The sequence below is a fragment of the Bombina bombina genome, chromosome 3 (genome assembly GCF_027579735.1).
Source record: "Bombina bombina isolate aBomBom1 chromosome 3, aBomBom1.pri, whole genome shotgun sequence".
NCBI classification, from domain to species: domain Eukaryota; kingdom Metazoa; phylum Chordata; class Amphibia; order Anura; family Bombinatoridae; genus Bombina; species Bombina bombina.
This window is the reverse complement of record NC_069501.1, coordinates 623,707,990-623,735,885: the sequence shown is the minus strand read 5'-3', so window position 1 is coordinate 623,735,885 and position 27,896 is coordinate 623,707,990. Positions and strand designations below refer to the sequence as shown.

The following is a 27,896-nucleotide window of genomic DNA, read 5'->3' as shown; positions in this document are numbered from 1 at the left end:
ACTTACCTGAACAAGTAGCGGAGGCTAGGAGAAGATGGGGCAAGCCTCACGTCATTCTTCTTCATCTTGGTGGCAACGATGTAGGGACTATGCCTATGGGAGATTTGTTGGACATCATGGTGTCTGACATCAAATGGTTACAGACTCAATTCCAGGGGGTTACTATTATCTGGTCTAAGATTGTTTCAAGAAATGTCTGGAGACACATGGCCACCAGGAAGGCGGGTTTCCGGGTGAAGCGGAAGCTGAATAGGGATGTAAGCAGGGTTGTATTGGCAGCAGGTGGTAAAGTGGTGTCTCATGAGAACATCAAAATTGATGATGTGAGTCTGTTTAGGAGGGATCAAGTACATCTGTCGGATAAGGGTATGGACTTGTTTTTGGAGAATATCAGGCAGGTCCTGGCTTCCTGTGTGTGTTAGTGGGGGCAAGAGTACCGTGTCCTCTTTTGGGGTGGCGGAAAGGGTTGTGGCAACAAGGATATTTCTTAGGACAAGGATAGAGGGAAGGGACAGTGAGCGTTGAGGACCCTAGTTGCCGAGGGGCTAGGGATTGGTCAGCTCGCTGGGCGATCTTCCTTGAGCGAACAAGTAGGCGGAATGAGGGCGTCCTCATTCCCAGGGCGGCCACACCCCTTAGTGGGTTGTTAGGACAGGGTATCTTGCCAGCTAGTAGCAGTTGTTATTTATTCAATTAGTTAATTCTGTTAATAAAGCAACCCCTCCCCCCGTTGGGGGAGGTTGTTTTTTTCTTCCCAACCCTGAGTGTTGTGTCTTTATTTGAGGGTATGGGTTATTAAGTTATTGGCTTTTGTATTATTCTTGTATGGATTCAGGTAAGAAATTTATCCCCTTAGAAAAGTGTAGGACCTATTTAGGGACGAAACAAATTAAGGAGGAATTTATGCTGAAGGAAGGAAAGAGTGGAAAGGGTTAAATGGGAAGTGTAGTTTGCTGACAGTGAGGGAATAAGGGGAGGAGATTCAGATGTGATAAAAGGAAAGTAAAACAGAAAGTAAATCACTAACCTGTTTTTTGTCTTCCCTCCCAGCCCTCCCTGTGGTTTATGTCATTCCTTTTTACAGGCGCTGAAGCAGATGGATGGTGGTTCGTGATTTAAGCTGGCTTAGTTTCCCTTGGCAGGGGGCTGCATAGTCATGTGGACCTTTGTAAGCCCAAGGGCAGTAATAGTAGTATGGGGTCTCCCGTCGGGACTAACAGTCTTTTGGCTGGGGGACCGATGTCTATCCAGTTTGGAGACCCCGCAACCCGGTAGGTAGTTGGGAGTTGGCATGGCGTCATGCTTTCTCAGGGCGGAAAGGGGTGTGGCAACAAGGATATTTCTTAGGACAAGGATAGAGGGAAGGGACAGTGAGCGTTGAGGACCCTAGTCGCCGAGGGGCTAGGGATTGGTCGGCTCGCTGGGCGATCTTCCTTGAGCGAACAAGTAGGCGGAATGAGGGCGTCCTCATTCCCAGGGCGGCCACACCCCTTAGTGGGTTGTTAGGACAGGGTATCTTGCCAGCTAGTAGCAGTTGTTATTTATTCAATTAGTTCATTCTGTTAATAAAGCAACCCCTCCCCCCGTTGGGGGAGGTTGTTTTTTTCTTCCCAACCCTGAGTGTTGTGTCTTTATTTGAGGGTATGGGTTATTAAGTTATTGGCTTTTGTATTATTCTTGTATGGATTCTGGTAAGAAATTTATCCCCTTAAGGTGCAGCCACCAATAACCATGAAATATTAAAGTGGGAGGGGTCTAAGCACCATAACGATATTGAAATGTGATAAGTGTGTGTACTAGCTATATACTAACCAATGTGATCTTAATGACTCTTAATGGGACCAGTTTATTGCAAAATCCAAGTGGAGATATAAAGATATTAGAAAATGTGTGTGTTATTGGTATAATAAATGATATATGTGTCGGGAGAATGATTACCCATATAGATTGTAGATTACCTTGATTTGATATAAAACTAAGTCTGAACTAGTAGTGTGGAGGATTGTGATTGAACTAGGTTGTTCAAGTGTTTTAATGGCCTTTATAAAACTAAATGGAATGACATGGATGTGCTATAGGAAACGTTGAGACAAACAAAAAAAGAGGGAGATTACAGATCATTTTGAAAATAGAACTCACTCACCTGGCCTTAGGGTGCTAATAAAAGGCCTGTATGAGCTTCTAATAGTGTTCATTAAAAAGCCTCCTTGTCTATATTTTCATTTAAACCATCTGGAAAGAGACTCCCAAATTTACAAATCCAGTATGTCTCTCTTTGGCGGAGTCTTGTATATCTATTAGCCCCTTTGAGAGGTGGGCTACTTTCCAGAGGGGATATTAGACCAAATCTTTTTGTATGTTGCTCGTGAAAGATAATCCAAATGTATTATCATTCAGATACAAAACAAAGTCTCTAGCTGTCTCTGTTGACCCATTCCAGACGAATATCAGGTCGTCTATAGACCATAGAAGACCATGTTGTAACTTAGGTTACCTTCTTTGATGTGGCCAATTAGGGACAGTTATAAATAGGTCACTAAAGTGTGCAGCCAATGGCTGTGTGGAATATAACAGTGTTCTGCACTTCCATTTCTAACAGGAACTGAAAAGCTCACAATTTCAGAGTGGAATTACAGGAAAAGGGGACAAAATAAATGTTTAAATTATATTGCAGACTTTTATTTATATATACGATTTATTATTTTATATTACCATCTCAAAGTATTTAACTTACATGATTCAGATAGAGCATGCAAGATACTTTTAAATTCACTTAGATAGTCTCAAATGTGCTTCATTCTCTTGGTATCCCTTGTTGAAAAAAATATATGCATATATCCTAGCTAGCTTCTGATTGGTGCCTGCACACATTTGTCTTTTGTGATTGGCTAATTAGATGTGTTCAGCTAGCTGCCAGTAGTGCAATGCTGTTTTTTCCCCAGCATAAGATGACACGAGAATGAATCAAATTTGATGATAGAAGTAAATTGGAAAGTTGTTTAAAATTGTATGTTCTATCCAAATCATGAAAGAACATTCTGGGGTTTTCTATCCCTTTAAATAACTTTCCAATTTACTGCTATTATAATTTTGTCTTCGTTCTCTTGGTATCTTTTTTTGAAAAGCTGGTACTTATTCTTACGGGCCTGCCCATTTCTGGAGCACTATATGGCAGCAGTTTTGTACTAATGTTATCCATTTGCAAGAGCACTAGATTGCAGCACTATTTCCTTCAATGCAGTGCTCTAGAAGCCTACCAAGGTATCTCTTCAACACAGAATATCATGAGAACAAAGCAAATTTGATAATAGAAGGAAATTAGAAACTTTTATATAATGGTATGCTCTGTCTGAATCACAAAGTATTTTTTTGGGTTTCATATCCCTTTAACCCTTTAAAGACCAGCAACGTACCCTGTATTGTGCTATTAATAGTGAGGTCTCACAGCCAACGGCGAGACCTGTACTATTATAAAAAAGAAACCTTTTAATGACCGGTGACGTACATGGTACGCCGCGGTCGTTAAGGGATTAAACTGCTGAGTTGACAAAAGGGGGAGGGGTGATCTAACAGAGCCTCTATCTCCTCTACTATACTATAAAGGGAAAAATGAGTGGCTGACTGGAAGAAGGAGGTCCCACCATTCAAATATGAAAATAATAAAGGTCCCTGCACTCAAATTAAAAGTATACTAAGCAACCAGGAAGTTATTAACCAAAAGATAATCCACTCTTTAATAAACAAAGAATGTTGCATCCCTGCATAGAAAATGCTCATACAAATTCCAACGGCTGAGTGTCCCCATCCACGGGACATAGAAAAATGATAATGTATACTGCCCATACATATCATCACTATATATAACTAATACATTATAATTGACAATACAAAATTATCAACACACATGCAAAAAAGGTAATTCATCATTAGCCCAGGGCTGGTCAAATACTATGACCACAATGTTTGGAAAATTGGCCCTGGTGTCGAGCAAAATGCACTAGCCTTGTTTGGCTGGGGAGATGTTTGGGGCCTTTCCCAGCCTTATAACTCCTCAGCTTGGCTGATGCATCTCTAAATAACAGCCTGACTCTCTTCCCCTGCCATATTTCAACTTCCTGCATGTGGTGTTGACATAAACAATGTACAATACACAACTGCACAATCTAAGAATTAAATTGATACAAATGTGATTTAACTCCTTGATTTGTTTTGCCAATCAAGGGGTTAAAACTCTGCAGTAAGGGTGTTATGCAGCAGAGATTTTTCTTTCTGATTGCCAGTGTATGTTACTGCATTCTAGGGATGTGTCGTATGCCACACTGCAGTGATTTAATCTTTTTGGATACTCTATGTTGTGGGTATCCACGGGGTTAAATCACTGTTTTGTTATTTTCAATATCACATGGAAGAGAAAAACTTTATGGCTCATATATATTTTAAACAAAACTGTTGTGCTTTGAATTAGCATATCATAACAAAACCGCAATAGTGAACCAGAAAATGTATTCAGATAATTACAATTGTTTCTAACCATAATGAGCATCATTAATTTGTTGACTTTATCAGACATCCCAACTCTCCCTGATTGTAATAGCGACTCCCTGATGCCAGCAAATGGAATGCAATCTCCCTGAAACTCCAAGTACCATGATCCAATGTGGCCCAAATACGGAAAGTGTTTCTTTAAGGAATGCCTTTACAGACATCCCAACTCTCCCTGAAGTTCAGGGAGTCTCCCTGATTGTAATAGCGGCTCCCTGATGCCAGCAAATGGAATGCAATCTCCCTGAAACTCCAAGTACCATGATCCAACGTGGCCCAAATCTGGAAAAGTGTTTCTTTAAGGAATGCCTTTAGTTGCTGGGACGTTATAGAACCCTCAAAGCATGCACAAGTAACCAAAAAGCCCCCACGTATTCTAATAAAATAAAAACACAAATGCTACCTTATTTACTGCACGTAATTAAACTTCGTATTCTAAACTATTCAAGCATTCAACAAGCATACAATCACTGTAAAATAGGTTTGTTGTATGCGGTTGTGCAATAAAGCTACTTTTTTTGATGTGACTTTAGTGGGAAGCTACTTTATTGATAAGTCTCTATCTTATTTATGGTTTCAAGGTGTCCAATATATTACTGGGAGGGGGGGGGGGCGGCGCAGTAGCGCATGAACCCACCTCCCTGAAATGAGTTTTTGCAGGTTGGGATGTCTGCCTTTAGTTGCTGGGACGTTATAGAACCATTAAAGCATGCATCAGTAACCAAAAAGCCCCCACTGATTTTAATAAACTAAAACACAAATACTACCTTATTTACTGCACGTAATTAAACTTTGTATTCTAAAATATTTAAGCATTCAGCAAGTGTACGATCACTGAAAAATAGGTTTGTTGTATGTGGTTGTGCAATAAAGATTTTTTTTTTTAAATGTGACATTAGTGGGAAGCTACTTTAATGATAAGTCTATCTTATTTAGGGTTTCAAGGTGTCCAATATATAACTGGGAGTAGCGGGTGAAGCCACCTCCCTGAAATGAGTTTTTGCAGTTTGGGATGTCTGCTTTATGTTTAATTGTTAATAAAACAGCAGCATGGGAATGGCATTTGTTATCTTCAGTATATTATTAAAGTGATAGTAAACTCTCCCCTTTGCAAATACTCTGCGCTCCAGTCGCTCGCTTCAAATCTCATCTTTTTGTGAGCGAACGGTTTCTACAATCAATGCTCTTGCTGCAACAAAGTGCCATATGGCTGAAGCGCTGATTGGAGAACAATTCAAAACGTTCACAAAAAAGATGAGCTTTGAAATGGGCGGCCATAGCGAGGGGTATTTGAATTTCATATCTACATTAAAAGGTAAGTTATAGAGCATCTTTAAAACAACTGATGAATAAAACTCCATCTAAAATATCATTAAAGGGACATGAAACCCAAAATGTTCTTTCATGACTTTCCAATTGACTTCTATTATTTTATTTACTTTCTTCTCTTGTTATCCTTTGCTGAAAGGTTTATCTAGGCAAGTTCATGAGCAGCAAAGAACCTTGGTTCTAGCTGCTGATTGGTCGCTGCATATAAATACTGATTTTCATTGGCTCACCCATGTGTTCTGTTAGAAATCAGTAGTGCATTGCTGCTTCTTCAACAAATGATACCAAGAGAATAAAACAAATTAGATAATAGAAGTAAATTAGAAAGTTGTTTAAAATTGTATTCTCTATCTGAATCATTTAAGAAAAAAATGTGGGTTTCATGTCCCTTTCATATTTTTGATTCATTAATCCAAAGAGGAGAGTTGACTATCACTTTAGGATGACAGGAGAGAAATGATTCATTGACAGAAATAAAGGGGCATACAACTAAACCTTAAAATGCATTAGTGCACGTATGTTTTAAAAAGACAGGTTTCTTTAATAGTAGTAAAAAATATTTCTAGTAAACGATATCAATGTTTCAGTGGCATCTATATATATATATATATATATAAAAACCCATCAGTTACACAGTGTTACCCTCCAATGGTCATCCGCCTGGGTGCCAACATGTAATCAATAATCCAAAAATAATGGTCGCACTCTCAGGTCTTTTAGTGAAAAAAAACGTAGTAAATTTTAATGAAACGTTTTCGGGGTAATCTACCCCATCATCAGCATAAACAAACAGTGCATCAAACAAACTTAAATAGAAGCATGTTGCTCATTAAACAAATCAAAAGTAAATCAGAAATACCTGTGTGTATACATTTCTCAGTGTGGTGTCTCCAAACAGTGTGTGTGTGGACCGCTTACTTTGCGTTCCACTGTGAGGACCGGAAGTGTAAAGTGTAAAATTCCATTTTAAGTGCAACAAGCTGTCACCCCCCAGCCCTACTAAAAGGGATAGTCAAATCACAGATGACTAGAGTAATGCGCAATAATTCAAACAGAGCCGCAGGGGTCTCACAGTTACAGCTCATGCGGGACAAATTCTTACAGCGGGGATACAAGCAACAGATACTGGATAGTACCCTAAGAGAAGTCCTTCCACATACACAGGACAGTCTGATATATAAGGGGAATCCGACAGAGAAGCTGAATAAATTGATAATGGCAACAACGTTTTCACCAAACACCACACAAACTGGTAACATATTAAGAGATCACTGGCCAATAGTACAGTCTGACCCTAAATTGACCTTCACGCACAACCTGACACCAATGGTAGCATACCGGAGGGGAAGTAACCTCAAGGACAGCTTGGTACGCACAGACCCTAAATCAAGCTACATGGATACTGCCCATATTAACATCAAAGGCTCATACAGATGCCTAGGGTGCACAACATGTAATGGACTCATAACAACTAAAACCTTCCACCATCCTCATACGAATAAAATATTTAAGATCAAGCACTCAATATCCTGTACTACAACATTTGTAGTCTACCTATTATTCTGTCCATGTGCCCGGTTCTATGTGGGCAAGACGAGCGGAACACTCCGCGATAGGATGGCTAACCACAGACGGGCAATACGATTGGCCTTAGAACAAGGAGGATCGGATCAACCAGTGGCCAGACACTGTGCCAACATGGGGCACCAGGTGTCCACCATCAGATATATCCTCATTGACCATATCCCCCCCCCTCGATAGGGGTGGGGACAGAAACAAGGCCCTGCTTAGAAGAGAAGCTGAATGGATCTATAGATTGGGCACGGTGGCCCCAGGAGGGTTAAACTCACCCCCAGATTTTAGAACGCTCATTTAAGCTGAGATACATACTGGGCCATGGCAGATACACCTGGAGTAATTGGTGACAATGCACTGAGGGTCAGGCCTCGTGGGGGGTAGACCACGCAGGGCAGGGTGCACTATCTGGTGTTGGGGGAGCCATGGTAATGATTCCTCCAATGCAATAATACTCGGTATATTAATGCCTATAGCCAACAAGTTCTCATGTAGTCTTAAAACACTGAGCTTCTTTTACATCCATGGCAATCACATAGAGATTATCCATTAACACCAATCTAAGGTGACAACATCAAGGTGCGGAGAACAACCGATAGGAACATCAGAAAAGCCATAGGCCGAGGAACCATGGGCATATAACCATGACAAGAGATGACATCAACCATGGAACTAAGGATGATACCCCATACACCCTAGGGTCAGGTTGTGCCTACATCACGAAATAGGGACACTGCACTAGGATTGTCTAACTACGATGAAACCAATGGTTGCATTAAGGATGGACATCACTATATAAGCAACATGATACGGAGCAACTAAATGGACTTATAAGGCAACAATAGCTTTCTTTATTATACATTAAGAGAGCTAAGATGTGTGTATTAGATGTAAAGTGTATACAGACATAATAGAGATAGATACAGTATAATTTACAACAAGATCAAAAACCAACTATACATTACTAAAGTTAAGTGTGCAATGCAGCAGCAACAAAGAGGCTGCTGTTTATTTATTTGTTTATTTACTAGTTATTTCTGGATTCTTGTATTTTCTATCCATGCTATATGGTTTGATGCTTTTATTTTTCTGTTATCAAAGTTCAGTGGTGGGGACCTACCACATAATCCACATAGCCAGCTCTAGAAATACATGTCCCATACTCGAGATAATATACAGACACTATATACAATAAGAGCCAGAGCATACTGTTCAGCCCCTATATATGCCTTTAACTAACACACTTTAGGACAGGCAAAAGAGGTATATAGATGTATGAAAACCAGGCTAACAGTGAGGCATGAAGGCAATATGTACCGGCTATAGGATAACGTAAACTGAGACAGGTAAACCAATAGATCAATCCGCCTAAGTAGAACCGGCACAACAAATGGTCACCATGACAACTACAATATGACAGCAAGTTCTATCGAACCTGTCACGCAGATCATCGCAACAGGCAGCAGTAACATGCGAATAAGGGAGATGTAATCCAGATAACAGGAAGTAATGTATATATGTATATAAGAGCTTAGGTGAAATATATTAGGCACTGGCTAAATAAATGTACGCAAATGCTACAATACACTTAGAGTGTGATACACTGTCAAGAAAGACACAGAGTTTGAAACATTATCACATATTTAGTAGCTTAGAACAAGCAACACAGGATCTTTACATGTATATAATAACAATATAAGTCTTTTATAAAATCGAGGACACCGGATACAATACTACACTTTACACTTCCGGTCCTCACAGTGGAACGCAAAGTAAGCGGTCCACACACACACTGTTTGGAGACACCACACTGAGAAATGTATACACACAGGTATTTCTGATTTACTTTTGATTTGTTTAATGAGCAACATGCTTCTATTTAAGTTTGTTTGATGCACTGTTTGTTTATGCTGATGATGGGGTAGATTACCCCGAAAACGTTTCATTAAAATTTACTACGTTTTTTTTCACTAAAAGACCTGAGAGTGCGACCACTATTTTTGGATTATATATATATATATATATATATATATATTATCACATATATATATATATATATATAGTATATATATATATATACACATATATACTGTATATATATATATATATATATCACGTGTGTTGTGTGTATATATGTATATATATATATATATATATATATATATTTATTTGTGATGATTCACCCAATCAACCACATCTGAATAAGTGTAGGTGCACGAGACATATGTGCATATGCTCGTGCAAAGTAAAAGCTGTCAAAGAAACTGTGATGGTATTTTTTTTAGAAACACATTTGCTAATACATAGGTATCGCAAACATGCTTCTACTCAAAACTGATATGCACTCATATGTATTTCAGTTTTATGCAGCCTTTCAAGGTTGGGGTTTTGTACCTATTATTTACACAAACATAAATCTAACAGTAACCAACAATAGATAACTTGCTAAATTAAAACCAGGCATTCACAAAACACAACTTTTAACAGCGACGCATGAACCATATCTAGGGAAAGAATAACACTAAAAACAAAAATAAGTACAAATTCACATCGATGTAAACAGTGTTGTTATGTAAAATGTTTACATCATCAAATTGCCAGCCAATCGGTTAATCGCACACTCGTTTCGTCGGCTAGCCACACCCTTCTACTTCCGGGCCGTTTACCGCAGACAGCGGAATTGCTGGGTCAGAGGTCAGTAAATATTGGTGATGTCACGGGGCCACAATGGCGGAAGGGTGAGTGAGGGATGCAGAAGTGGGTTGTGGAGGGGGCATTCTAGGTTCAGTCACGATCATTCATGCGAGAAATAATCTGATCGTGATACTTTGCAGGGAAGGTAAACAGAAATGTACAACCTGCCGTGTTGCTCTCAGCACTGACGCCACGCACAATTAAATCGCCCGTGAGTGGGTTATGTCAGTATTCTGTAACCCAGTGTAAATCTGTCATCAAAGCCTCAATAAACAGCTCTCTATCTGAGCGTTGGGTCCCAGACTTCAAGTAATTTGTTATGTACTTGATAACAACACCCCATTAACCTGTTGTTTATTGGACCTCAGACCCTGTAACATGCTTTGAATATGACCGCAGTGAGCCCCCATAAAGTCCGGGGTACCTGTCTCCTTACTACATGTAACCAGCTGTTTAAAGACCATGTGATCTACTGTGCACCCAACATCAGATTTCATCTAACCAGTTGGATACATGATTCCAGAAGTCCTCTTGTAGCCTGCTGTGCATGCAATACCAATAGACAATGTAAGCTGCTTTGTATCTGAGTCCAGAACCCACACCTCAGTACTCTGGTGTGTTACAGACCCACTCGCAGCCTTTGATGAAATTATACCATTCATATTAATTAGTATTAAAGGGCTATTAAACCCACATTTTTTCTTTAATGATTCAGATAGAGAATACAGTTTTAAACAACATTCCAATTTACTTCTATTATCTAATTTGCTGCAATTTTTAGCTATCCTTTGTTAAAGAAATAGCAATGCACATTGGTGAGCCAATCACATGAGGCATCTATGTGCAGCCACCAATCAGAAGCTCCTGAGCCTATCTAGATATGCTTTTCAGGAAAGAGTATCAAGAGAATGAAGCAAATTAGATAAATAAAGTAAATTAGAAAGTTGTTTAAAATGGTATACTCTATCTGAATCATGAAAGAAAAAATATAGGTTTAATGTCTTTTTAATAACTGTAACATGCCTGAAACAGTAAAGTCTTTACTGCTTAACCTTTACCTATTCAATGTCACCACATATCTTGCCAACCTTTTTAAGTAAAATGCCAGGTTTCTGGCAAACTTGCAGAACCTTTATTGTTACATGACCGCCCCAGAGTCCATGAAATATGACTCCCAAACCTCTATAATTTACTCTATATGTGACCCTAGAACCCGAGTAAAATGTTGTGTATGTGACCCTGTAACCTGTTTATGTGTTCCCATAACCTGTTTGTACCTAACTTCAGATACGTCATAACCTGTCACATACCTGACCACATATTCCCTGTTGTGTCTGACCCCAGAGCTCCGAAAACCTGCAGTGTATGCGTCGTGCCTGATCTCAAAGCCCTTCTGCAGACTACTGTGTATGTCACCTGGCTTTGTATTTCATAATGAGTATCTTCAAGAGACTTGAAATGTTGCTGTGTTTTTAAATTCTGTTTTGCATCTAGCCCAAGAGCCCCTTTAGTTGGTTATCAGATCCTGTACTTCTATAACTTTTCCTATATCCTACTTCACATTGTCGTAACCAGCTGTGAACATTATCCACAAATCCTGCTGTTTATATGAACTCAAAGCCATATTGCCATTTGTCTACAGAACATTGTATGCTAATGAGCCATGCAACTATCTATGTATTTGACCAAAAAGCATTCATAAGCTGTTGTGTTTGTGACTCTGGAGCTCCTTAAAGGGATTCTAAGCCCAAATGTTTTCTTTAATGATTCAGATAAAGCATGCAATTTTAAGCAACTTTCTAATTTACGCCTATTATCCATTTTTCTTTGTTCTCTTGCTATCATTTTTTTTTTAAGCAGGATTGTAAAGCTTAGGAGCTGTCACCATTTTTGGTTCAGAACCTGGTTTACGCTTGCTTATTAGTGACTAACAAGCACTATCCAGGGTGCTGAACCTAAAATGGGTCAGCTCCTAAGCTTTACATTCCTTCCTTTTAAATAAAGATAGCAAGAGAATGAAGACATATTGATAATAAGCGTAAATTAGAAAGTTGCTTAAAATTGCATGTTCTATCTGAATCATGAAAGAAGAAAAAAAATAGTTTAGTATTTCTTTAAACAGCTTTATGTCTGTCACCATAGGCCCATGTGATCTTACATTTCTAGTAACCAGTTGGATATGTGTCTCTAGAGCTGTATAACAGACCCCAGAGATCATTTAACCTTATGTATATCTGATATTGGAACTATATTTACCTGATTCACCTTGATCTTTTGTATATCTGCCCCCAGAGTCCCCTTAGTCAGTATGTAACCCTGCAAGCCTAATAACCTAAATTGTATTTGTACATTGCATGTACATATTACTTTCACTTTCCCTTTGTTGTACTATCTACTTGGGGCACCTCTCTTTTGAAAATCTTTTGTTTTTCTACATTCAAATCCTTTTAGTACTACTTTATTACCCCATAATGGCTTACCAGTGTATAATATTTTACCTCAAAACATGCACTGTTTCTCCAGAGTTCCTTCTCTCAATTCACAAACTTCTTAGTATTCCACAGATTTCTCCCTTTACTGACACATCAACCTGTCATTTTACCCACACTTTTAAATCATAAAGCTTTAAACTATTTTTTTAATACACAAATCCTTTATATGTTATACATTTTCCCTTTAACAGGGAGGATGGGGGCTGGTGGAAAAGCTGGATACAGCAAAGTTACAACAGTGTGCGAGAAAAGGTATGTATGGGGTCATATGTGACAAATCAGTATTATGTAATGTTAGTTATAGTTTAAAACACACACACCTCTTAGTTATAGTTTGGTAAGGTACTTAGTAATTGTGTTTTCTTACTAATATATTAAATGCAGATAACATGTTTTATAAGAATACTTCTTTAAGGTGGATGTTACTACCTAAAATAAGGTTTTTATTGCACCCTGTAATTTGGTTTCTTATGTACAGTCTGCAGAGGCTCTGGAGTTTATGAAGCGCGACCTGTCGGAATTCACTCGTGTTGTGCAGCATGACACAGCCTGTACTATTGCAGCCACGGCCAGTGTGGTCAAGGAAAAGCTGGCAGTAAGTAATATAACTAGACTGGGACAAATAAGTATTAAGGGGAAAGTATCTAGATGAACCAGCCTTATGATATTGTGATGAACCCATAAGCACATATTGGTATATGTAACCCAGCAGCATACAACACAAAACATTAAATTGACATTCTGGTCACTAGTGCAAAGATACAATTCAGTTAGAGCATTTTTTTCTCTCTCTTTGTTTAACCCCTGCTAATCACTGTCTGTGTTCTGATTGTGAGCTGCAATGTTTGCGGGAGGACTTTATCCAAACCCCAAATTCTTCTTTCATTATTCAGATAGAGCATACATTTAAAAGAGTATGAAACCCAATAAATGTTTTTCCTTCTTAAGACACATTGTGCAATTTTAAAGGGACAGCCTAGTCAAAATTAAATTTTCATGATTCAGATAGGGCATGCAAATATTAACAACTTTTCAGCTTACTTTTATCAAATTTGCTTTATTCTCTTGGTATACTTTGTTGAAAGCTAAAACTAAGTAGGCTCATATGCTAATTTCTAAGTGCTAGTTCATGTGGACACTACCTACCTAGATATGCTCTTCAATAAAGAATATAATGAGAATGAAGCAAATTATTTGATAATAGAATTAATTTTACAGTATCAGACTTCCGTTTGTGGGAGGAGCCTCTGCTGACTCGCGATCTCCACGTCCCTGTTGTAATTCCTGCACCAAGGCTTCCCCAGCTTTTGCCATTAGCGAGACAGTCTGTTTGCTTGTTACCGAGTTGTTGGGAGAACAAGGTGGAGAGGTGGTCCCTCGCTCTGAGAGCCTTTTTGTGGGTAGCAGGAGGTCCTACAAGCCATTCGGACTCGGTCGCTTGAGCCATACCAAGAAGCCTTATTGGCATACTCAGAAGCCCCTGGTAAGCAAGGGAGTATTTGGCACGCGGAAAAGAGACTGCACACTCCCAGGACTCTGGCTGTCTGTCAGCAGAGGAGTTGGATTATACCGTCTCTTTCAGCTGTATACTGCTGGAATAGCAGATTCTTCAATGCAGAAGCCCATACGTATGCTGGATAAAACAACTTCCACCCTGCTTTCCGAATACCTGTTTGCTGCATCGCAATTTGCTCACAGAACCCTGGAGACCTGAAGACAGAGGGAGTGGGTTATAACACGACTTACCGCCGCTTGTCACCGGGATAGGAGGAAAACAAATGCTGATCAAAGCATCATAGCTGCAACACTAAAAGCTGCTTAATCTGTAGGAAAGCTCTTTCATGGAATCTATGCCTAAATTTAAGTGAGTAAAGCACAAGCCTTGCCCTCCGGAGTCAAGTTAAGTATTTTTTCTTCTTCCTTATCTTATTGGGCTCTGTCTTTGGAGATCAGCTGATTGACAGTATCCCTGCATAGTGTCTCAACTACTGTTTTTATTGCTAAGAAACAGAAAAGAATATTTAAGCTCCAACGACTGAGGATTAAGGCATATATTTTTGTTTTCCTTTTTATTCAGAGAGGGCCTGGTTTAAGGGCTCTATATATAGTATCCTCTCTAATATCTAAAGCGATATATGTACAAATATATGCATTCAAAAATTTCTGAACTGTGATTTCCATGATACCCCACTTTATTACAGTTCTCTAGGAACGTATTTTTTTGGCATCATTAAGTGTCTCTGGACATTCTCCTCACTAGGACTTATATTCTAGAAGGAAAATATCCTGTCCCTATCTAATATAGGTCACTCATTGCTGGAGACACGTTGCTGCCTGTTATGTGCTGTTTAGAAATGTTTTCTAAATATAACAGTTGTCAATAACTGTTTAAGATAACAAACAAATCAATCTATTATAGCTATATTATTACAGGTTAGACTCATTGCTGTAAGATTATAGCAGCCTGTTCTACCTTACATGTTATATATATATATATATATATATATATATATATATATATATATATATATATATATATATATATATATATATATATATATATATATATATAGTATGTTCAGTTTATAGGGTATTAGCTGAGGATGAGATAAAATTGTCAGTTAAAAAGACCAAGTAACAGCACTTTCTATACCAAATCTAGAACTAATAAATGCTGTATTTGAGATAAAGCTTTTAGATTCCATATCTGGATATGTGTTTGTTCCATATCTGGATAGATTAAAAATGAACAGATCTTTCAGATCTAAGAAAGAGGCGTGGATATTAGCATATTTCTCTAAAAAATTTACAGATATAAAAAATACAATAATATCAGATCAAGCAGTTATAGCACTATCTATCCAGATCTGGAACAATTGGAAAACTTAATGCGGAAAGTCCCCCCCCCCCCCCCCAACACACCTTTTTTATCTTCTAATGTTAAATTTAGAAACTGGTTGACACAAAAATGGAGGGATTATTCATATTTTAATAGAGAATATCACTGTCAAATATAATTTTTTTTGGGAGACAGCGAAAGCTTACCTCAGAGGGGAAATAAAGGTCTATATGGTTAAAAGGAAAGTAAAGATTAGAAGCAGAGATATTCAACTAGCTAATCAACTAAAAAATAAATACACCAGATATATTGAAAATCCAGATAGTAGCAACTGGAACGATTATCAAAATGCAAAAAAGAGAGAAATCTTTCTTGACCAACAACGGACTCAAACAGAGATTAAAAACAAAGCATCATTTGGCAGGTTCTCTCCTAAATCTGCTAAAATGTTAGCAAACCTCTCTGGAAGCAGGAAAATAAACAATTATATTGGGTCTATTACAGCAGAGGGAACTAAATACACTGTGCCCAAAGATATTTTAACACAGTTCCATAATTTTTAATACATTTTTTATTCACCTGCAGACATTAATATAGAAGCTAAAGATCACTTCTGGAGCAACATTAATCTTCCAAAAATTCGGCCTGATCAACTGCTACTATTAAACAGAGAAATCTCAATAGAAGAAACATCAACAGTTATTAATGAGTTAGCTATGGGGAAAGCACCTGGCCCTGACCAACTGCCTGCCATTTTTTTTACAGAATCAATTGCGCCAACACATACTTATTTTGTACACCACGTAAAGCCATCTAAATGTTTTACCGCTCCTTTCTCTCTATTAAATAATGATTACAAGATCCTAGCCAGTATTATTGCAAATAGGGATGCACCGGAATTTCGGCCGCAGAAAGTTTCGGCCGAAAATGGCATTTTTTGTTATTTCGGTTTTCGTTTTTTTTGCTTTTTATTTTCGGTAAAATTATTGTGTAGCATATTTCAAATTTGATGCCAGCTTAGAGCTGCTGTTTGAGTTCATTACTTGAATTACTATTTTGCATATAATAATAGTTTTCTAGGACTATACTTTATTTTGACAAATGGTAAAAAAAAAAAAAAAAAAAAGTTAAATCTGATTCCGTTACACAGAACTAAATAAAGAATAATAAAATGTGCAATTCCAATTTCGGCCCAAAGAGGACCAAAATGGCAACAAATGTACACCCCTCCCCTGTTCTATTGAGTTAAATGTCTATCCTTAGCATAAGGCGAGCAGCACAGCACTGGCATGGTACACAGAGCACACACATAAGTACCATGACATGATGATATTTGAAACCAACAGTGCCCATTTTTTTTTTAGAAGGAAACCAAAGTTCTGAATACATTATTCAAAGGATTATAAGTAACATGTTTTTAAACACTTGATATTATGAGACACAGCCCTAAGCACACACAGTGAATATGTATAAGCCTTATATAAAGTGCTTATACATCAGCCTCTTGTGCGTAGACATTCTATTCACTTGAGGCAAATATGCGTGCACATTATATATGCATAAGCCCCAAGCTCGCACACAGTTGGTACAAATTAGCACCCACCAGACAGTGTATACAAAAAAGCACAGTAACTTTCTATAACCACCTTGCACGTAAGGTCGTAGCTAAGTCCGGTGGTCCTGGTAATAAGTGAGAGACAGACTGCATTTGGGACTCCGGACATATAATCTAACGGGTCAGTGTGAGACCCAAACCAGGAACTAAGCGGAGATACGATGAGAGACTATCAGGTGCAGCCACGCCTATCGCACGGATAACTACACCCAAAAACAAAACACATGTCCACCTCGTATTGTTGTCTGGCTATAACCACGCTCTCCCTTGTAGAGCTCCACCAGTTTCATTGCAGATCACGCCCTACGGTACAAGGGACCACGCCCATTTGTTGGAGCTTTCCTGCCTACAAGCTCTCTCAGCTACACACACACACTGTAGTTAAAAAAAGAAAAAAAAACTATTTCGGTTTCATTTCGGTTTTCGGCCAGGGGCATCCTGAATTTTCTGTATCGGTTTCGGTCCAGAATTTTCATTTCGGTGCATCCCTAATTGCAAATCGTTTAAAACCAGTTATAAGCAATCTAATTCATCCAGATCAAACTGGTTTTATTCCTGGAAGAACAGCTCAGAAGAATATTAGGAAGGCCATGTCATTAATTGAATTTCTTCTCCCATCACATAAATCTAAAATTAATTATAAACAAGACTTTTCTGTACTTACGGAAGATTCCGAAAGGCATTTGATTCCATTTTATGGGATCATTTATTCACTTGCTGATTTGATCATTTATTCATCGCCTTAAATAATTTTGGTTTCAGAGGACACTTCCCAAACTATATCAGATTGTTATACCAAGACCCGGTCTCCTTTTAAGTTTAAATAGTTAACTTTCCCCGGCTATAAGTCTTCATAAAGGTACAAGACAGGGATGCCCTCTTACTCCATTTCCAGAATTTGTCCCTCCCTTACTCAAAAAACTACAAAAATACTTATTCATTCCTTCATTTTGTCACGCATTGATTATTGTAATCTACTCCTAAATGGCCTTCCAAAACACTGTCTCTCTGCCCTCCAATCTATTATGAATGCTTCTGCTAGATTCATCCACTAAGTCGCCGATCTACATCAGCTGCTCTGCCAGTCTCTACACTGGCTCCCCATACACTCCAGAATACAATTTAAAGTATTAACCCTAACTTACAAAGCACTCAACAGTCTAACTCCCAACTATATTTCCTCTCTCATCGTGAAATATTCCCCATCCCGTCCTCTTCGATCAACCTCTTACCTACGTCTCTCCACTCCTGTTATCTCTACACCGCACTCCCGCCTCCAGAACTTCGCACGTGCTGCTCCTGTCCTCTGGAACTTTCTACCCCGCTCCATAAGACTGTCAACAACCCTGTATAGCTTCAGACGCTCCTTGAAAACCCACCTATTCAGAGCGGCTTACTATCTCTCCTCTATCCCTTTCTGAACCAAACTAATACATGAACTGCCTGACTCACTGCTGCAACTACAACCAATGTAACAAGCTACCCCAAACCTTATGTCTCTGCACCCTAAACCTGTAGACTGTGAGCTCTCCGGAGCAGCGCCCTCTTCCTCCTGTACTAGATTTGTTTAGTTTTGTATTTGATCACAAATCCTTGTCATTGTATACCCCTATCTTTGTACCCAGCTCTATGGAATTTGGTGGCGCAATACGAATAAATGACAATGATGATAATTGCTATTCAACATTGCCTTAGAACCATTAGCAATAATGTGTAGGAACAAATTAGATGGCATCAAGATAGGCTCAACGAAGTGCATCCTTTCCCTGTATGCTGATGACATTCTCTTTTACATTGGAAACTCCAGAAAGAATATACAGGTACTCTTGGATATTATTGCCAAATTTAGTATTTTTTCTTGCTACAGAATTAATCTTAGAAAATCAGTGATTTTATGGATTATTAGGGAAAAAATAGCTATCTGGTCACCAACAGAAGTATTAAATATTTAGGGATAACACTATCTAAAAACCCTAAAGAATGGTATGATATGAATTATACCCCCATTTGGCACAAATGCTCTTTGGATCTGAAGAACTGGAGTAAATTACCTCTTACTCTGTCTGCAAAAATAGTGTTGATAAAAATGTGTTTATTTCCAAAAATACTTTATTTTTATTTTTTTATTGAATGATTTTGCATAAATACAAAAATGAATGCATAATAAAACATAACATTGTGTAAAGCATTGTTCAAAACTAAATTAAGGCCTGTTTGTTTCTTTGGAGTAACTACAACAGGTTGCTGAGTGTCCATGACAGAACTTTTCAGTCCTCAGTTTTTGTCAGTCTGTTGTATATTATTGTCAGCTCCAGTGGAGTGACGCACTTTTACTCTATAACCCAAAAAAGAGAAAAAAGTAGGACAAATATGGAATATCAAATATAAATGCATATGAAAGCCTGCATGTAAAAATGTCACGTTATGCAAGCTTGTTTTACTTTATTAGGCACTTGTCAACAATATAACATAAGTTCATCCTCTCACCCTGTCTAATGTTTCCTGCTCAGGTTGGCTTCATTCATCTATGTTTTTATCCTGCGTCAACTCTCTATGCTTCGTCTGTTCGCATCCCACCTTTCCAGCATAAGCTTGTGTATTTCTACTGTTCCCTGTTGTACATGATGGTATCTTTCTAGGCTAAGTATGTCTACTTGTCCCTTCCATTCCGTTACAGTGGGGACTATTCTGGATTTCCAGTGCTTTGGTATCAGTAGCTTTGCACTGTTAAGCATGAGTAACAATAAGGCCTTATCTGCTGTACATTCTATTTTGGGAAGTGTTAAGTAAAGTAGTGTAGTTATGCTATGTTGCAGTGGTTTCCCTATAGTGCTCTCCATGTGACTAAGGATTCCCACCCAATAGTTGTCTAGTTTGTTACAGTCCCACCATATATGTGTTGGTGATCCCTCGCCTCCACAATCTCTCCAGCATTTGCCCGAGGCATGTTTATATATATATATATATATATATATATATATATATATATATATATATATATATATATGCTGCAATCTGCTTGGGGTTAGGTACCATCGGGCCAGGAATTTGTAGCTTGATTCCTGTACTCTCAGTGAAATCGAAGTTGTTTTGGTTATTTGAAAGGCCTGTTGCCATTGCTGGAGGGTGAACTCTGTGTTTAACCCTTTAAGGACACAGCTTTCAGTTTGCTCAATTGTTTTATGACGGAAAAATTCCGTCATATGTCCTTAAGAGGTTAATTCTTTTTCCCATTGTTTTGTATATGTAGGGAGTGTCTGAAGTTCTCCTTCAGTTAGAATTTTATATAATGAGATTGCATGTGCCACAGATGAGTTTCGTGTGCACAACTTTTCGAATGTGGTTAGCTGTCTCATCAAACTTTCTTTATGTTTATGTGTAACTAGGTAATGGTTTAGTTGAGTATAAGTAAACCAGTTCATGTTTATGTCTGGTAGCTCTTCTGAAATGTCAGAATGTGTTTTAAGATTGCCATCTATGGTCAGCGCCACCAAGGTACATTCTGCAAAAGGTGTGTTGTGGTCTGTCTCTCAATCCGAGCGATTCCAGGGTATGGAAGCGTTTTGGTATATTGGTGTCAGGGGGGAGTGTCTCAAGGATATGTTCGTAGAGGTATTAATTAGTTTGTCCCATTGCGTGTAAAAGCCCATTAATAAGGGGTATGTTGTTGTTGCTGTTGGTCTATCTTTTTCCTGTGTCCATGCCCCCAGACACGCATTTTTAGTATTCATAATGTCACAGTCCAGTTGCACCCATATTTTGTTAGGGTCCCTGTGGCACCAGTCAAGTAGTCTGTGCAACTTGATTGCTTGTTTGTATAATTGTATATTAGGCACCCCAAGACCGCCTCTGTCCCTGGGCATATATAGTGTCTTTCTGGCCACTCTGGATCTTGTTCCTCCCCATATGCAAAAATACTTTTTTTACTTCAAAACATCCCTGTATTTGTGCGCAATGCAGACATCCTGTAGTTCAATTCTAGGTGTTCCCATTTTCTATGGGATCACGGGAAACCACGTATAGCATTAGCAAAACGTATGCATTCTAAAGATGAGGGAGGTTTCGACATTCCCAAACATCAATAATTATAACTGGGCATGTCTGTCCAAAATAGCATTAGACTGGCTTTCCAAAATTGATCATGTTACAAATTATAAGATAGAAGAAGCCATGATTGCCCCATACTCCCTTAAAGCTCTTTTACATCTGACTGACCCTCAAGATATTAAAGGCAATATCCAAAAGTATACAGTGTATATAATGTATTGAAAGCTTGGAACAAAGTTTGTAAGTATATGGAGATAAATTATAAAATATCTCAATTTCTCCCTATCTGGGGTAACACAGACTTTGAAAGTGGCTATACCTCACATGATTTCAAATTATGGTCCTTAAAAAATCTTAAATACATATCACAACTGATCGACCCACATACAAAACTTATTAAAACATTTGAGTCACTAATCAAAGCATTTAACTTAGATAAGAAATATTTTTTTGCATTTTGTGCAGGTCAGACATATCTGTAGTCACAATCTTATTGAGGAAAATACATGGTCATTGGGTCCGCTGGATCTCATTACTGATAGGTTTAGGCAACCACTTGATGACTTATATTTATAGATGCTTGTCTTCCAAGGATGCAAAAGAAAAAATTAGTAGGCCATTTCAAACACGGAGCATCGATATTCCAGGAATTAACCTTGAATTTTTCCAGGAAAGTTTTATTATAGTTATGAAATTTACTTCTGCTATATCCCTGAGAGAATCACATATTAAATTATTGAATAGGCCATACCTTACGCCTAAGAGAATTGCGAAATGGCATACTCGGGGTCAAATGTTTGCTCCAGATGTAGTAAACCTGCAGCAGATTTATTACACGTTTTTTTTAACTGCCCTAAAATCCAAAAATTCTGGAAGCAAAATAGAGTTCTGGCTAAATAGATTTTTACTTATTAGATTTAACTTAGTCTATTCATAAGTTGTTTTTTTTATTTCACAAAAAAATATACAGAACAAACCTCTGATTAATACTGCAATCTTATTAGCCAGACAAATGATTCTTAAATCCTGGAAGTATAAAAAAGAGTATAGCTGCCTTCGTTCACAATATGAAATATCAATTAATCTTGGATTAATATGACCTTATATTATCATTGCAGGCCCTGAGTGCCCTGCAAGGAAATGCAATATAGGGACACATGTAAATCTTCAGGCCTTTATGTTTTTATCAATGTGTGGTTGACACACATACTTTATGTGATGCTTGTATATTTTATGTTATGTGTATATCTTTTTTTCTGCCTTCAATAAAAAGATAATTTAAAAAAAGAAGTCAGAAACTTTTTTTTTTATTATAAATTCTATACTTTGAATCATGAAATAACAATTTTGGGATTTATGTCCCTTTTGAACATCTTTATGGAGGTTAAACACACAACTAGACTATTATTTACCCCCAAACTCTGATCTAATTACCCACTAAAGCACGAGACTCCGTAAATAATATATATAGAAAATGAAATAGACTCATGCACCAAAGGTGTCCGATCATCGTGGTAATGTGTACCTGGCTATATATACCTGTTCTGTGAATATCACAATATGCTTCTTTTTTTTTCTTATGTTTGGGCGTAAAAATTACATGCTGTAATGAATTAGAGCATTTTATTTGATGCCTTTAGTTGGGGTTAAACACAGGAGAAAAATAATTTTGCAAAAATACAATGCTGTAATTAGACAGAGCATTTACATTTTGTACTGCAATGTTTCCTTTAGCATTGAAGCAGCTGAAGTATTCATAAGAGATCAGTTGTTGGCAGGAAGTAATTAGTTAATTTAAAAAAAAAAAAAAAAATGATATTCCAAAATAGGTTAGCCATAGGTTAGCCATACAGAGGCTAAACACAAGTGGTTCAGATGAAGTACCATGCAAGAAGAGGCACCTTCCCCATAGAGAAAAGAAGGAATACATTTGCTAGCTAATCAACAAGTAGAAATTGAATTAAGTTATTATGCTTTGAAGGTTTAAGGTTTACTGTAATTATTCAGGATATGTCTGTAGACCGATTTCTTCAGGGTGCTTTATGCAGTGTGGCATGGAAAAGGGACAAGATGTTTCCAATTTAAATTGGAATAGTGGTAACACTAGGTATGAATAGGATACACATTTAGGTGAGTGTACAATATTTTATGGTATGGTGCAAGGTTTAATATTAAGATAATGGGTTAAAGTATGAGACATTAATTTATATTTATAATTATTATTATTTGTATTTTGAGATTGATAGATGTTATACATTTCACAGTTACTGGAACTAAAATATAATGCAACAACATAAATATGTATTTGTGTTACACAGCTACAGTACACACATCTGAGTAAGTGTATCCCTTTCTAGGACCAGTGGCAATGTGTAAGCATGCAGTTGGTGTATTCCTGTGTCTGGTGTCACCTTATTGTAATGCGTGCAGTATAAGTCATCTAGATTTTCTGCTTTGGCAGGTGGAGGGATCATCTGGGACCACAGAGAAGATGAAGAAAGGTATTTCTGATATTTTTGGAGTGATCTCTGACACCTTTGCTCCGTCACCTGACAAAACTATTGACTGTGATGTCATCACACTTATGGCAACTCCCTCTGGAACCACAGAACCTTATGATAGCACCAAGGTATGAAAAAGACTTCTTATGGAAGCCAAATGTCCTGCTTCTGCTAGTATTGCTTTACGGTTTCAAATATGTTATTTTTAAAATATTATTCTGTTTTTCAGGCACGCTTGTATAGTTTGCAGTCTGACCCAGCTACTTACTGCAATGAGCCTGATGGTAATTTCTGAAATGTATTTTGACAGTAGTATTTCTTTCTGTATTGTGACTACAGTAATGTGTGGTTTTAATGTAACATATTTGGTGGTCTTGTGTCTGCCTCAGGATCTCCTGCACAATTTGACTTATGGCTCACTCACTGGGATCATGAGGAGCGTAAAGCAGAAATTTCTGAGCTCTTGGTGACAAGCCCATCGATTCGCTCTCTTTACACCAAAATGGTAATGGGCATCACTTTCTGCCACTCACTTTAGTAATCTGCTGTAATTAATATGTGTAAGATTAGGTTATGAAGTAAGTCATTTCTTTAAAAAATTACATTGTAGGGCCATGGAAAGTAATTAGATTCAATTTCATTTAGATTTTAAACGGATGAAGTCCCTACACAATGGAGTTAGAAAACATTAAAAAACAGAGTGCTTTATGTGGCTTGCAGGCAGAAATAGTACCAGATGATATGTACATCATTCAGCTGTTTGTCTTTCTTAGGTACCTGCGGCTGTGTCTCATTCAGAGTTCTGGCAGCGCTATTTCTATAAAGTGCATCAGCTTGAGCAGGTTAGTGGATGTCTTGTAGATTCAACATTGCTAAGTGATGGTCAGACATTATGGGAATCACACAAAGGCAGTTTAATGTTTGAAATGATCCATTTTACCCACTTGGGGTGTAATTAAATTGCTTACAAATAGTTTCTTTAGTTTTATTTTGTCATTTGAAATAGCTGTTTTTGTCTGTTGAAACTACTACCTATACTAAAAATTCCAATTCAATAATACAGTATAGGCTGTAGAAAATGTATGTATACAAGAGGCAGCAAAATAGATCGACATCCCAGTGGAAGGTGGGAGAGAGACGCCAGCTTGTTTGAAAGGCTGTTCCATCTTTAAATACAACAAATTCTTATTACTTGCTTGTCCAAGTCCCTGTAAACTCAAGATTTAATTCCGCATAAAGTGCCAGATTACAAGTGGAGCGCTAAATATAACTTTCGTGAAAGCTATAGCGCTGGTATTACAAGTTGACAGCAATGCAAACTCAAGTTAGCATTCGCCTTGCTGGGAACCATCGCACTCACGAGAGCGCGCTTCCAGAGAACAAAAGCGCAGCGAAGGGGGTAAGTCGTGCAGTGATGGCAGCAAATTGTAAATATATATGTATATGCTTATATACATATATATTTATGTTTTAATATGTGTATATAGACATATTAACACATAAATATATATACATATATATTTACTGGGAACACACAGTTCCAATAGACCGCAATGTAAAGGCACTTTTCAGTGCCGTTTTTTTTTCTAATGCCCCACACCAACTTTGGCCCCTAAAAGCTGCCTGGTGCAGTTATTTTATTAGAATTTTTATTTTTTGATAAAATACACACCACTGTATTTTAGGGGCATTTGGTGGACATTTAAAAAATTAAACAGAGATCTGATCTCTGGTTAATTTTTTAAGCACTAATTGCTACTGCGAGCTCACGGTAGCAATAACCAGCCACTTGTAATAGCTGATTAGTTATCGCGTGCCCGCAAACAGGCAAATTTGTCGGTGCGCAACAAATTGGGGCTCCACTTGTAATCTAGCCCATAATGTTTAATTATGCATGGTTGAAAAAAGGCATCTGATTTTGTAACTTAGCACATCTGGCATTATATGTTATGTTACAAACAATGTCATTTTCTTCTACGACAATGTGTCATAGAAATCTGTTACTTTCCCAGGAGGAGGCACGAAGGGATGCGCTGAAACAAAGAGCAGAACAGAGTGTACATTCCGAAGAGCCTGGGTGGGATTTAGAGGAGGGTAAGTTTATGCATTCATCAAAACGTCTACATTTTTGCAAAAGATGGCTTTGCAAATCATTTCACTACATCTTCATTAAAGTACTTTGTTAATAGGAGAATTCCCTGTTATTTCTGTAACGTGCAGGTATATGCAAATATTCTTTGTATCTAGGCCTAACTAAATGAAAACTACTAATAAATGCTAACCGTCTTAAAGGGACATAAAGGCCAAAATTCTTCTTTCATGATTCATAAAGAAAATACAATGTTAAACAACTTTCCAATTTACTTCTTATTTAATTTGCTTCCTTCTCTTGTTATCCTTTGCTGAAAGGTTTATCTAGGAATGCTAAGAAGCAGCAAAGAACCTAGGTTCTAGCTGCTGATTGGTGGCTGCATATATATACCGATTGTCATTGGCTCACCCCATGTGTTCAGTCAGCAATCAGTAGTGCATTTTTGCTCCTTCAACAAATGATACCAAGAGAATGAAGCTAATTTGATAATGGAAGTAAACTGGAAGGTTGTTTAAAATTATATGTTCTGGCTAAATCATGAAAGAAAATTTTTGGATTTCATGTAATTTTAATGTCGGCTCTTTGCTAGCACTCTGCTGCTTGAGAACTTATATTATTTTATCCTTTATCCACAGAGGAAATGACAGAACTGACCTCGACGCCAGGTTTAAATTTAGAAGAGACGCATAGGACAGCAGAATCGGTTATTCCCACTCTCCATGTTGAAGTAACTTCTGAAGAGCAGGATGAGCAAACCAGAGAACCCCCTTGTGCCACAAGCCCCTCTGAGAGTAGTGAGAGTGTATCCCCTGTAACTCAGATTTTTAATCCAGATTACCAGAGTTCAGCCACTCCCATAGAGTCTAGTGCCATCCCTGTCACGGGTACTCAGGAACTGCTTGAAACAAAGTCACAGGAAATCTCCACACAAGTTTCTGCTGAACAGTCAGTGTCTAAAATACCTGCACGGGTGGTACCACAGAAAGAGGACCCACCTTCTGACTTGAGGGTATTTGAATTAAACAGTGATAGCGGTAAATCAACCCCTTCTAACAATGGGCAAAAGGGTAAGAAACAGAACTACAATGTTTTTTTTTCTTTATGAAATTTAAAAGAGGGTATTTTAAAAATGTATTAGATTTTTACTGTTTAAAAAAAAAAAAAAAAAATGTCTGTGCTGCAGTAGAATACTTTCTGTTTTTATGCTTGTTTGTGGCATGTTACCATGCAGAGCTGTGAACTTACATGCATTTCCTGTTAATTTAAAAAAACAAACAAAAAAAACATTATTTTTTTTAACAAGACCAAAATGGCTCTAGGAAGAGATACCCGCACCTTCTGGCACACTTACACAAGCTGTGCTTGTGCCATCATGATAAAGTGGCACTAAGCAACCTTAATAAGCTGTGAATAAAGTACAAGCTCCACAGCAAACATACAAAGTAAAAGCTGCTCCTTAAAGGGACATAAAACAAGTTGGGATAGAGACAAAATATAACACTATGTACTTTAATTACTTTACCTGCAAATTTTTACTGCAGTACCTCTCCATTAACCCTTTCTTTTAAGTTTCTGAATTGTACAGCTCTAACTCCCCCCACCCAATACCTTTCTTTCATGTAATTGGCAAGAGTCCATGAGCTAGTGACGTATGGGATATACAATCCTACCAGCAGGGGCAAAGTTTCCCTAACCTCAAAATGCCTACAAATACACCCCTCACCACACCCACAATTCAGTTTTACAAACTTTGCCTCCTATGGAGGTGGTGAAGTAAGTTTGTTCTAGATTTCTACGTTGATATGCGCTTCTCAGCATGTTGAAGCCCCGGTTCCTCTCAGAGTACAGTGATTGTCAGAGGGATGTGAAGGGAGTATCACCTATTGAATACAATGGTCTTCCTAACGGGGATCTATTTCATAGGTTCTCTGTTATTTGTCGTAGAGATTCATCTCCTACCTCCCTTTTCAGATTGATGATATACTCTTATATACCATTACCTCTACTGATTTTCGTTTCAGTACTGGTTTGGCTATCTGCTATATGTGGATGGGTGTCTTTTGGTAAGTATGTTTCATTTACTTAAGACACTCTCAGCTATGGTTTGGCACTTTATATATAAAGTTCTAAATATATGTGTGTACTTATATTTGCCATGATTCAGGTTTAT

General features: G+C 37.8%; 1 protein-coding gene across 4 annotated transcripts in view; it reads left to right on the top strand.

Annotated features, from left to right (window-relative positions):
- Window positions 1–10,092: 10,092 nt before the first annotated feature.
- The window catches only part of BSDC1 (BSD domain containing 1), a 31,274-nt gene continuing 13,470 nt past the window's right edge, over window positions 10,093–27,896 (top strand). The window contains exons 1-10 of one of the 4 annotated variants that reach the window (XM_053707254.1): window positions 10,159–10,184; window positions 11,485–11,547; window positions 12,824–12,884; window positions 13,111–13,227; window positions 23,595–23,762; window positions 23,864–23,918; window positions 24,024–24,139; window positions 24,408–24,476; window positions 25,647–25,728; window positions 26,362–26,793. In XM_053707254.1, the coding sequence (XP_053563229.1) occupies window positions 10,174–10,184; window positions 11,485–11,547; window positions 12,824–12,884; window positions 13,111–13,227; window positions 23,595–23,762; window positions 23,864–23,918; window positions 24,024–24,139; window positions 24,408–24,476; window positions 25,647–25,728; window positions 26,362–26,793 (1,174 nt within the window). In that variant the 5' untranslated portion in view covers window positions 10,159–10,173. The other 3 variants (XM_053707253.1, XM_053707257.1, XM_053707255.1) reach the window with 3 other exon arrangements.